The sequence below is a fragment of the Pleurodeles waltl genome, chromosome 9, assembly GCF_031143425.1.
Source record: "Pleurodeles waltl isolate 20211129_DDA chromosome 9, aPleWal1.hap1.20221129, whole genome shotgun sequence".
NCBI lineage: Eukaryota > Metazoa > Chordata > Amphibia > Caudata > Salamandridae > Pleurodeles > Pleurodeles waltl.
Genome location: NC_090448.1, coordinates 458,375,710 through 458,388,974, shown reverse-complemented (window position 1 = coordinate 458,388,974; position 13,265 = coordinate 458,375,710). Strand labels below are relative to the sequence as shown.

At 46.0% G+C, this 13,265-nt stretch overlaps 1 protein-coding gene across 1 annotated transcript in view; it reads right to left on the bottom strand.

Annotated features, from left to right (window-relative positions):
* PPP1R13B (protein phosphatase 1 regulatory subunit 13B) overlaps positions 1 to 2,776 on the bottom strand; it is a 411,799-nt gene extending 409,023 nt beyond the window's left edge. The window contains exon 1 of the mRNA XM_069207265.1: positions 2,312 to 2,776. Within this exon, the coding sequence (XP_069063366.1) occupies positions 2,312 to 2,320 (9 nt within the window). The 5' untranslated portion in view covers positions 2,321 to 2,776. The remainder of the gene's footprint in view (positions 1 to 2,311) is intronic.
* Between the last annotated feature and the right edge of the window lie 10,489 nt (positions 2,777 to 13,265).

Sequence of the window (13,265 nt, the reverse complement as noted above, 5' to 3'; positions counted from 1 at the left end):
TACTACACCACCCAATTCCAGAAAACACCCCTATTAAGGCAGTAACGGGACAGTGTAATCACGGGGGACTGGCAGAATGGCGAGGGTCTGTCCCACCTGAGGTAGATGACAGCTGAAAGAGGCGGCCACCCTAATTTGCAGTGAGTACGCCCTAAACTACCTCACCAGTATACACCACATGCAAGGCTTCAATGCAAGCTGAAAGCACCAACTTATTCTACTGCCATATCATTCAATGCTGAATGGTGCCCAACACGACAACAGAGATTCATACTCTTCATCAGTTTAAGAAAGATTTAATTGTCCCAGTGTAATACAACAGATGTCAGCTATTTCTCCCTACCATCAGACCTTTTTTGTATTATGTTTATACACAATAGGTACAAAATCAACACATCAAGATAAAGAATAGGAAAAGGGTAAGGTGCACAAAGATTTAAAAAGTGCAGGTGAGTAGAGACTTTGTACAATAAATAGTATTTCAGCTGAGGATACCCCAGGATGAATGAACATCACAGTGAGTTAAAAGAGGAGTACATGCTTCCTTCCTCTACAGGTTTAAAATTGTAATAGTCCATTGGGTATGTGGCCAGTGCCCCTTGCCCGTCTGTGTCGATCCTAAATAGGCTTCTCCATTATGCTTTCATATGTTTCTATTTTCACCTTTTACTTTAGAATTATTTTGTATATTTGCTTGCATTCTGGCTGAATTTAGTCGACTGATCAGGTCCAATGGTTAGCTAATGTTTTAACTTCAGTTATCTTAATGTCTAATAAATCACTTGCCTACAATACACGTTTTTAGTCTGCAAGTTCAAGTTACTCCACTCCTAATAAACTTCTGTTTCACAGAGCCACGGCAACGGGGCAAAAACTTTCACCTGTTAACTACCTCAACTGTAGTCTGGGATGCAGCCATTTTCAGATTTAACTTATTTACAAATGACTAAACATTCGTGAAGAAAAAAGTATATTTTATTGGAGATGCACAATGAGGTGATTACACCCCGTATGCAAAACCCACACAAAGGAGGCAAACCCCTACTTGCAACAACAATCCAGTCATTCTTCAACCTTGGATTCATTTTCGACACTGCAACCGAGGTCCAAAATACCAATTTTAGAAACAATGGATAATTGTCTGCAACAGCTGTCAAGCTGCCCATGTCCTGATAATTCTTCATTGTCACACATAAAAATGGACAGGCAGGACACGTGCGTCTCTGACGACACCGCAATGGCAGCAAGCTAAAGGAACAGTTGGACAAATGACAAACATGATTTCCGAGATATAACATAAATGAATCTTCTCCCAATAATTAAAGTGCGTTCACTGGTGACTGTAGACCAGTTAAAACCATTTTTGTCGACCCTTTCCCTGAAAAGGGTAACTGTACTGCGGAGTATCTAACTGGACAGCACATTAACGGATTTGATCATGTGGAAGCCCGCTTTTCCAGAGAGTGTGCAGGCACTTTTCTACAATTCAGACCATTTTGAGCAATAATTTAACAAAGCAGTAGACGCTCGTCTCAACAACAGTCACTCTTCAATGGACCTGCATTGGCACATTTCAATATAATTTTTCTCAGTGATGCGGTTCTAGCACTTATTACCAATAACGTCAGTGTTTAATATACCAATCTCACCACCTTTTAACAATCGCCCTTTAACGAACAGGTACACAGGCATTTCGATTATGTTTTAAATGTTATGTTAAATGGGGCAGTTCTGCCACTTCTCACAAATAGCGCATTTAAATGGTACATTAATGACTCTTGAAGAATAGAGACATCCTTGGCTTTTGAGTACACTCATTTCCGTTACTGTGGAGCATGAGAATAATTATTTATGGCTTGAAGCAACCCCTTTACAAGTAGACATATGTTTGCCAAAGCAATCCAGAAACATTTAGTCCAGACCGAAGGTCTTTGACGGGGGAGCCACATGATAAAATGCTTCTCGGATGTGCGAAATATTAGGAATGTGTGTGATATGCCGCTAGTAAGAAACGTCTGCATAGCACGGGAATTCCTTCCTTGCCCAGTCGGAAGATAAGAGACAAAAACACAAAAAGGTTGGTACCATCCCATCAAAATACGTACGTTTTTTACGCACCAAATAAAAATCATCACACGACATTGCTCAGTAACAGTTCTTCCCAACATCCTTTGATCGCTATGAACAAGGATCCCAATGAAATATCAGGTTGTGTACAAAATGTGAATACTGTACGTGCACAGCCTCCCTGTGAGGAATCAATCCCGACCACCAGCCCCTCCCCCAACATGACCCAGGGTCAGGCTCTTACCGGCATCATTTTGGGGGCGTTCGGAGATGCGATCGGATCCTGACAGCCTGCAGGCTGCAGCCTCCACGGGCCCGGTCACCGGCGGCGCGCTTCTGCACCGCCTCTCCTCCCTTCCTCGGCAGCTGCGGCCTGGACACAGGCGGAGCGGTGGGAGCAGGAAGGCGTCAAGAACATACGAGAAGGAGCCGCACTCCCCCTCCACCAGCCCGGCTCAGCCTAATCTCAGCCCCGGATCTGCGCTGTCGCGCGGAGGCCCTGGCCACAGCGCCGGAGGACTGGCGGTAACAGGCTCCGCCTCCTGCTAGGTGTGGAGACGCAGAGGCCGCCCCTGCCCGGGATTACAGGATTGTGGCTGCCCTCTGTGGGGAGCGGGCAGGCGGCCCAGGTTTCAAACACATTCAGCCCTTGGAGGAGCCGAGCTCCCGTGTTTGTGCCTTCCTTTATTACACACGCAGTGCTAGTGTCGCGGGCAGGCTTGTTTCGCAGCTTGAATTTCGCCCAGGGTTTTATTAAATGAAAAAATAAATAATGCCACTCCCGATAAAGATTACATTTGTACGTTGCTCCGATGTGACTATTTAACAAGTGACAGGAGCAGGACGTTGCTGCAAAATATAAACGGATTTTGCTTGAAAAGAGCGTTTTCTATATATGTTGAGGAGGTAGGTTGCCTCTACGTACTCTTCTTGAAGTGTCAACATACATTTTGCTGTGCTTCCTTAAAAAAGTACTTGTTTTTGGTCTCGTAGGAGTCTGGTTTATGTGGCCAACCCGTCTATCAATCACACTTCGCCCAGGCGTATAGGGCACGGTTGTTTGCCTATATGCACTGCTAAGCAAGAGGACAACGCACCTAATGCGACAAGGCAATACTTATATTCAGACCCATTCACCTTTCTCCGATCTTTTCAAAGGCTACTGTCGTCGTCACGTTTGCGGCATTCCAGCCACAGTGACTAAATCCCTATCGAGCACAACGCCATCTTGTTTAGTTTAACTGCCAGTGCCTCCGCCCATTTGTGACGTCTCAGGGCCACTCACAGCACGTGCCCTCGGCGCACGTCGTCAAGGCGTCTGTTTCGGAACTTTTGGAATGCGGATACAACTCCAGCGGACACGCCTACTTTCCCTGTGAGTGCTCTTGCATTTCCTCTCGTCCTGCCCCTACGAATGACAGGAAACGTGGTTCAGGAAGAGCCATCTGCCACCCCAAAGGCAGTAAACAACCAGTAACAAATGCAAAAGAGACAATAGCATGGTGCTCCTGCCAGACAATATTTTTCGCAGTTCTGTACTGCATGAACGGGGAGAGAATGTGGCGCTATGGCCATTGCTGCTGACTTTGAAACTGCAGAACTGGGTTCGAGTCTTGACGTCGGTTTAATACCCCGTGACATTGGGCGAATCACATAATCTCCCGATGCCTCTAAAACCAATGTGACCTTATGTAACTGGTTTGTATGTAAAGCTCTCCAGTACTTTTTGTTCGAGGTGTAAACCCCCCCTTCAGCTTATTCCCGAAAAAATGTCGATGCCTGAGCCCATTACTGGTTGGGGGAAAAATTACCCGCAGTTTATTAAACATTGTTTTGTAGCAAACTTACCCTTCTATTCTTTATTATGCCACCGCAAGCCCCGTGGGTGCGAAGGGGAAATTCAAAAGTATACACGTCCTCCCATTGGCCTTGGGCTTTGCTTCTTGCACAACCTGGCCCCCATCTGCCCCATCAACTACCATTTGCTGCTCTCCAACAAAGAGCGATGGGGCGCTTTCCTGCTTCCTCTTTCTCCTTTTTTCACGCCCCTCCTGGGGTCCTGGCATGCTTTCTCGCGGGCCTTGGAAAGGTTTTCTCTCTGACCCTTCTTGCCTCCTTTGGTCACCGGCCTTCGCCCTAAACCCGTCCATGCGGCCTACTCCCGAAATAATAACGATACCCGAGCCCATTACTGGTTGTGAGAAAAATTGGCTGCAGTTTATTAAACGTTGGTTAATGGCAAGCCCGCTCTTCTATTCTTTATAAGGGTCATAAATATTGTATCAAGTCTCTTCCACACTTATGATAATTACAAACTACCTTGAACTACTACCTGTCATAAATCACTTTTGACATTCATGCAAGTTACGGGTCATGTCATAAATCACGTTTGACATTCATGCGAAACAGGTCATAAATCATTGTTGGCAGGTTTACCATAAATCATAATATTTGCATGTCACATGTCCATAAATCACTTAGCCATGAATCAATCAAACGGTTAGTTCTTTGAGTACATTGCCTTTGGTGCTGGCATTCATGTACCCCTCCAATGACTGGCTTACCTTGCCATAAGGCATCCCAAGGTATGTAGCTCTGCCACCTCACCCTGTTGCGTGTGGCCTCCCTATCTTCTTTAACATTCTTTTTGCCTCGTCACCTGTGGGTTACTGCCCAAAGGCGGAGCCCCCTAATTCGATCCCTTTTATTTGCAGCCCGTTAGCCACAAGGCCGCCCAAAGGTTGGGCCAGAAGACCTCTGTCCCCTCCGTGGACAGGTGCACCCCGTCATCACTGAAAACCTCCAGCCTCTGTAGGTTGATTAGGCCATGTCGTATGCTGTCCCAGTCATTAGCAATGCAGAACCTTTGAACTGCCACGTTAAGCTTCTTTCTTGACTTGTTTATGGCTCTTGCCGACTTGCCCCCCCACTAATTCTACCTTGGGATGATCTCTGACCAGATGAGCATTGTGTTACCAAGAAGCCTCGCTGCCCAAATGAGACCCCCCCGATGCTCTCCAGTAGCTCCTTCCTGCCTAGCTGCACAAGGTCGTAGCCCCCTAAGTGCATGATTATAACATCAGCTTATACCGCCATGAAGCCTGCAATTTACCAAGTGTGGGCTTTAGATGCTCCCACTTCATGTCTGGCGTTCCGAACCATTCAATGTCTGTGTGCTGAGGGCATAGGTCCCTCGGGGGCCCCTTAGTTTTCCTCCAGGCCTGGGTTCTCGGCACAAACAAGTGGCCGACCACCCGTGCTATCTTGTGTCTTGTACCAGTAGGCGAAGTAGGTGCGGGAATGTCAGGCTCTCGTCTACTATGGCTTGCCCCGCCCCTCTTCATCCCTGTTCTTCCAAGGATATCGTGGCTTGTGTCAGTGGTGGTGATGGGGAGATTCTAATCCTGCCCTGGTTGCTGCTTCCTGGTATAGCTTCTATAGGCGCCATCTCCCAATTGCCTTGATGCCTGCTGCCTGTATCCCATGCTGGGCCACTGATGTTGCTGCCCCTATCCGGAATGAATGTGTGCCAAAGTTGTCCGCTTGCAAACCTGCTGTGGTCAGTGCACTCTTTAGTATTGTCTTGAACTGGAAGGTGGTCAAGTACTCACCATTGTTGTGTAAAAAAAGCACCCCCATTTCCATCCGTCCTCCATCCTAAGTACATCGAAACATTAAATACTGGGCATAAGCGTTGCTCCTCCAGACATCTTAGCTCCACTGTGGCTCCCTTACCCATTTGGTTGGTTTTGGATTTCCTAAGTAGAATTTGCATCTGCCTTGTGCCTATCTGTATGTCCTGGCTCTGTAGGCATGTATACGCACCCCCCTCTCTTAGAGAAGGCCACCAGCTTGCTTACCCAAAAGCCCCAAAGAACGCTGGCATAAATGCACCTTTGAATAGTGTGCTCTCGTAGCAGTCTAGGCATATGGAATCCAGAACCCCCACCAGCTGCTTCAGTGTGTGAAATTCGATTGGGCACCTCTTATCCCTTGTGGGTCCCTCTAGTCTGCACCACCATTTCATCGCTGCCCTTATATAATGTGAACCTGTGGGGTCCTTCCCTGATGTGATCTTGCTGAAATGTGCTACTGCTGTCAGGTGCGCCTCTGCCCACGATTTTGTCTTCTTTTGTGCGAATGCCGCTGTATACATTTCTCTAATGCCCTACCTGACTCCCTGTGGTTCTCAAATGCTCTTAATCCTGTTACCTCCTGCACTGTTCTTGCATAGGTTGCATATCGTCTTGTTGTCTTTTGGGCTAACGCATGCTCTATCAGGTGGGACAGGTCCCCTCCACCAGTCCCCACGGGCTGCTCGGCAATGGTGTCATCTGCTCCTCTGCTCGTGGCACCAGACTCCTGAATTTCTTGATCTTGAAGTGAGAGATGCATCTGCTTTAGCATTCTTTGCTCCTGGGACGTGCCTAGCCCTAATGCCCAAGTTGCTTGCTGCCTGCATTTTTACCAAGTATCGCAGCAACTTTAACACTCTTGGGCACTGTGAGGCTCCCTTATTAATCGCCTGAACTACCACCTGGTTATTTGACCACAGTGTGATCTTCATGTTCTTCAGCTGCTCCTGCAGTTAAAGCCACTACAATGGGGAATAGTTTGAGGAGTGTGATGTTTTTGGTGAGGCCTGCTGAAGGCCATTCTCTGGCCACTTTTTGGCACACAATCATTTCTTCAGGATCGCCCGAAACCTATGCTGCCAGATGCATCAATGTAATGCTAAATTTGTTTTGCTGACACCCAGCCTTCTCTCAAGATCAATGTCCCATTGAACTCATCTAGAAATGTTAGCCATGTCATCAGGTCCTGTTTCACCCCTAAGCCCAGCCTAGTGTGGTGATGCTTCTTCTGAAGCCCTTTTGTCAACTGTATGAGTCCCCTAGTGAACACCCTCCCTGCTGGGATGATTCTTGCTGAAAAACTAGCTTACCGATTAGTACTTGTAGCTTCCCCAGGGTGGCTTTTTGTTTACCCAATAGCTTTTGAATGTCCCTACCCATGTCCAGTACCTTTTCTAAGGCCATTCTAGATGTGCCTGCTCTGGAGTCCAGCTTTATGCATAAAAATATCAGCCTGGTGGTAGGGCCTACAGGTTTGACGTCTACCAGTGGTACTCCCGGTTCTGTTGCCAAGGTTTGGAAAGATCTCAGTAAATCCTCACAATCTGTGTCATTAGGCTGCCCTACAAATAGAATATCATCTAGCTAGTGCAACTTTCTGCCCTTTAGTTGTCGCTTATGAAGGGTCCACTTGAGGAAGGTGCTAAACCGCTCAAAGTAAGTGCATGAGATGGAGCAACCCATGGGCAGAGCCTTATCAAAATAAGTTTCCCCTTTGAATTTGAAACCCAGGAGGTGGTAACTTTCTGGGTGGACGGGAGCAGCCTGAACGCAGATTCTATATCTGCTTTTGCCATCAAGGCGCCGCATCCCATTGCGTGCACTATCTTTAAAGCATCCTCCACAGATTCGTAACCCACTGCATAATCATCTGGGTCTATTCCATCATTCACTGATTCACCCTCTGGGAAAGACAGGTGATGTATGAGTTTGAATTTGCCCTACTAATGTTTGGGTACCACTCCTTGGGGTGAGATTACTGGTCTGGGGTGGGGGGGACCTCCCTTTAAAGGACCTTATATTCTCCCCAGCTCTTTTTCTTTGTGATTTTCTTGCTTATTATCTCAAGGTAGTCGCTCACTGAGCGCAGGTTCTTTGTCTTTTTGTTAAGGGCTTTCCCTTTGGAAGTGATCCTAAAACCTTGCTCAAATCCCTCGCACAGTAACTTTGCGTCCTCCTTGTTGTCATATTCGTTGGCTAGTTGCCTCAGCCTGCATGCGTTTTTGGGGATCTAGCCAACTCCACTTCTCTCCCCAGCCAGGCTTCACACCCACTACTACTACTACTTTTTCTCTTTCTCCCTCTTGTGACTGCCTCTCCTGCTTATCTTGCATTCTGCTGATGGGTGCCCCCCCCTCACACGTAGAGCACACATGCCTAAATTTGCATGCTGCTCCCCATGTACATTCATCTGTCACATTTGAAACATATTGCCGGGTTCCCTTCCAGTTTGCATAGTGTTGCTGTTTGTAATAGAGTTTTGCTTTCTCTTGCCTCCCTTTCTGAAAGCTCCCACAAAAAGAGTGGTCACGTTTCCCTGACCAGCTCCTGGCCTCCCTCGCTATCATCATCTTGTGCATGTTGGCTGCCATGTCCTCTTCGTACCATTCCATGTCTGGGTGGGTCTGCATTTTTAGCCTGAATCTCTTATCATAATCTAGCCAATGGCGTCCCCCACAAACTGCCTCTGACTTCATGTATCTTTGATTCATATAACCATAAGTTTTTCGCGCAGTACGGAAACTTCTCTACTATGGCACAAGCCATAATCCTAAATGCGTCAAGCCAGTTATCAAAGTTCCTCTCTTTGCTTATCCTATTTCTCTCTCTCTTCTCCTCTTCCTTCTTGTCTACTGTGGTCAAATCAAGGCCCTCTACTTGTATCTCCAGTCGTGAGAATATATCAATTAATTCCCTGCACCAACTATGCTCTTTGATTGCTAACGGTATCACACCAGCTAAGCCAGGTGCTCTAGCGGCCATGTAAGGCCTCCCTAGGCTGCCTGTTTTGTATGCCTCTGGGGCCAGCCCCGCTGTAGCTGAGCTGACCTATTTTGTCACTATCGCCCCTGAGTCGGTGCTGCATACTTGGGTAGCCAGTGCCCCAGTGCTTGTCGGTGCTATTTCCTCTTCCACCCTTTCTGGTGATGGACACCCCACTCTTTGCATCCCCACGGATGTTGCCCTGATCCTCCATGCTGGGCTGGAGTGCAGCAGCATTTTCACACACTGGCAGGGTTGCGTCGCCTCAGTAGGCTGTCCCCTGCTGCCTGCTGTTTACTGTAAATCAACTCGGGTCACGTCACCCCATGCGCTGTCCCTGATTCATTTTTGTGCTGCTTCTGCAGCCAGGTTGCATCGCCCAAGGGCTGACCCTGGCTGCTAGCCCCAATTTGTTTGATATCTGTTGATCAGCTTGGGTCACGTCACCCCCAATGGCTGTCCCCGGTTGCCTCCTGTGTTGCTTCTTCAGCCAGGTCGCATTGTCCAAGGGCTGTCCCTGGCTGCTCGCACCCCAAGTTCAAATGTATGTTCACAAGGTGGGAAATGTGTACCAAACACACACCAGGATAAGACCTTCAACTCTCAGTGTGAGGCTCTGTTAATGTGAACATGACCCTATGCTTTTTGATGTTCCTGCCCAGCGTGCGTACTCAGATTTGTGCTTGTTCGCCTGGAGAATTGACCCTGGACTCCTAAAGTAGCACCGCTTAGTGTGCAAGTCTATGACCTTAGTGACTTGGCCACATAGTGCCTAACAAGTTCGCAATGGTAAAATGACCATAGACCCCCTTGGATTAAAAACTCCAAACCTTAGGTGTTGCAGGGAATTAATCAGGGCGCACACTGGAATCTGACCCTTTAAATAATTAGGCCGTAGTTTGCTTCCTGTTATTGTTTGGTTCAGGCTCAGCTGAGCAATCGGTACATTTGGGGTTCCCTCGGGCTGTGGTGGGCCGTTGACGGTCGCGTCCGTCACAGTTCATTACTGGGATCTGTTGGCTACCGCAGAGGCTGCCCGACACGAGCTGCTCCTCACCGCCACCCTCCGTGTGACACGATGCCCCACCACAGACTTTCTTTCGGGCTGCAGTAGCCGGGGACGGTTGCTTTTTCTGCCACTCATCGCTGGGACCCGAGCGGCGTACACCAACTTCCCATACTGCAGCAGTGACTCTTGTGCTGTCCCTGCAGTTGACTGGGAGTCTTCTGGGAAATCTTTACTGGTAGGAGCGCTGTGGTGGGGGTCATCAACCAAGTAGTTTCTTTGTTGGGCCGCCCTAAGGAGCACTTGAAGGTCCAGGTAGGTGTTCTTCTTTGTTTCTTGGTCCCATCGCTGCCCAGCCGCCCCAATGAAAAGAGGGGTTACAGCTTAGGCAGCCCTTTTTTATGCCCCCCACAAGCCCTGAGGATGCGAAGGGGAAATTTAAACTTATACACGTCCTCCTATTGGCCCTGGGCTTCACGCCCTTTTCTTGCATGGCACCCGGCCGCCGACAACCACCATTTGCTGCTCTGCAACAAAGAGCGAGGAGGTATGCTTTCCTGCTTCCTCTTTTTTGCATGCCCCTCCTGGGGTCCTGGCGCGCTTTCTCCCGGGCCTTGGAGGGGTTTTCGCTTCTGTCCCTCTAGCCCCCATGGGTGCAGGCCTTCACCCTAAAACGGGCAAAGATCCCAAAGTTAGTAGCATAGCGGCAGCTCCTCTGCTATGGCGGAGGAGCGTCGCCCCAGCTAGCGGCAAAATGAAAAATAAAAACGATAATAAACAACATTTATTATCGTTTTTATTTTTAAAGTGGAGGTGCCATAGGGATGATGAACACCCGAGGGGAGTGTTGTGCACTCCATCTCAGGATGGCCAAACACACATGTGCACTGAGCTTTCTCCAACCCGGCACTGTGTTGCCGGGTTGGAAACAGCAGTCCCAGGCTCCCAGTCTGCCTGGGAGTGCCAAAACAGGGTGCTCCGGCCAATCCTAGTGGTGCTCTCATGCTGCCAGCAGCATGAGAGCAGCATTAGGATTGGCCGCAAGGCAGGCTGAGAGCCTGTGCCTGTTGTGAGTGAGGAGCGGCAGAGGCGGTGATCCAGGTACGTTTGTTTTTTAATTAGTTTTTTATTTGTAATTTTGTTTTGTGCCCGCTACTTTGCCCACACAGGAGCCGCCCCTGTAGTAGCATAGTAATTCTTGGCACCATTTCATTAGTTTCATTTTGAGTCCTCGCTGGCTTTCAGCTTATTTCCTAAAAAATGAAGACTATAATAATGAAAAACACTTTTAAAAGTCTTTTTAAAGCAGTTTTATATAGTACAGACATTACCTAGAGGTGTTAGAGCTCTTTACAATAGAACTAGAACATTAACAAAACAAATCTTAAATATACAGTACAGGATATGAAGAGGTACAGTCTTTTAGTCCTTCATGAAGAGGACTGCACCATACATCGTTACTTTTTAATGGTAGGGAATTAGTGGTTGAGCATTTCATGAAAGTCTACTCCTGCCAGATTTCTTAAGGTTTGCAGCCAGTTATGGAAGAGTTGAGGTGTGAAGGGCCTTGTGAGTTATACAGTCCATTTTGTATATAGCTGGCGGTTAGCACTGTCAACGATAGTGGAGGCAAAGTCCAGGCAATCAATAACGGGGCAACTTCTGTGGGTGTGTGGCCTCCTATTATTAGGCTAAGGCGACCCGTAATAGGGCAGTGACATCTATTACCCCTAGAGGTCGACTCAAATCAATAGTTCTCAAATAATCAAAATATGCAATGAGGAGTCAGTCATTTATACACACCATGACCTACGTGGCCGTGAATCACCACACCAATTTAGTAAAGTTTAAAACTTAATTGCCTTTAAATTGACAGTGCTAAGGTCACGTAAATGATGCGCAAAACCAAATGATAACAATGCAGAAACAACACAGGTTGTCAAAAGCATCTGAAGATTCTCAATCCTACTAATGCATTTACCATTATACACGCCAAAAGAATAATACAGAACAACAGAATTATTTGAGGAACAGAAACGGAATGCATTCGTTGTGCAGTTGAATTAATCACAATCAATTAATAAACAGTCAAATCAAGTATTAGGCCAGGCACCCTTGCTATTACTCTAATTCGAAAAGTATGTGTGGGCTTCATGGAAAAATAGAAATAAGACAAAAATGAATTTGGAAAACATCTAACTATGGCTCTAACAAAAATATGTGGTTGGATTTTCTAAAGGGAAAACCTGCAAAGGAAAATCAAATGCACATTGGTTATATCTCTCCTAAATGGGACAGCCACTTGTAGATTCTTTATCAGGGGAGCACAGGAAAAGCAGGTTTTCAGTCAGCAACATAAAGGGGGGGCCACAGTTCAGTAATGTTGGGCCTAATGTATCTGAACTTTTAGAATCATAAGTAATTCTCAATGGATCTGAACTGTACAGCTCTGAATACAAGACTGACTTACATCACCTAAAGCTTGCTAAATTCAAGCCCCAAAAAGTTACTAGCCAAGCTTCTATTGGGCATGACTATGAGGTGGGTTAGTGCACAGCCAATAAAAAAAACACATCTGTGCTTCAGATGTATCTTTTCTTTGTTCTTTCCAAGATAGGGTCACATTCACGTTTTTCTCTGGATGGCAGTTTCCATGTAACAGTAATTTAGCTAAACAGCAGCACTGAGCACAACATATAGCTAACGTTGCGTCCTTTCAAAAACTAAAGTTAATTGTTAAAAGTTACAATTTTTAATCACTAGAAAGTACAGAGTGAGAAGCAAGAACAGGACAGAAACTTTCCACTGTGCACAGTCAACAGGATGTCAAGTAAAACAATGTTTGCAAAGCATTTCAGTAAAATCAGCGTAACATTTAAACATTGTGTTTCTGGAAAAATACTAAAATGTGGGCCTTTTCACTAATGCTAATACATGAAGAATAAAACATTTCATAATATTTTCAAACCATTAGTTTTGTAGTACATATTAATAATCATCTTTTTTCAATACATTTAATTATGATTAAATAAAATACATTTTCATCATTGAACTTAAGTTGGCTGACACCATCCCAGCCACATTTAAACACACTTGTTTTATTTTTCTAACACACATTTCTCTATGTAGGCCTTTTTAGTGCATGTTAATTATTTCATTTCAGTTACTCATAGTTATTAATAATGTTTGCCCTCTAACAATCCCTCCTCTGATGGCTATATGTGCAGTCATAAAAAGAACACTACATTTATTCATTAATCAGAAAACTCAAAACTTAGTTTGTTTAGTATATTTACAGTTAGGCTTTCTCAAATTTTTCAAACTTTCTCAAATCATGAAAATATCTACTTATCTTTTCCATTTCTATTTCTTCCCTCCTCTGTTTATTTTTTATCCTTTGTAATTGTATGAACCTGTATAGTTTGTAAAGTCCGATTGTGCAAATAAGACACACAACCACTATTAAAAGTGGTTTCAATATTGTTCCCATAACACCCTGTCCAACAGTTCCCAACCAATTTCCCATTTTAGTGAAACTTTTGCCTATATTTTCCAAAACACCTGGTTGTTTCAGG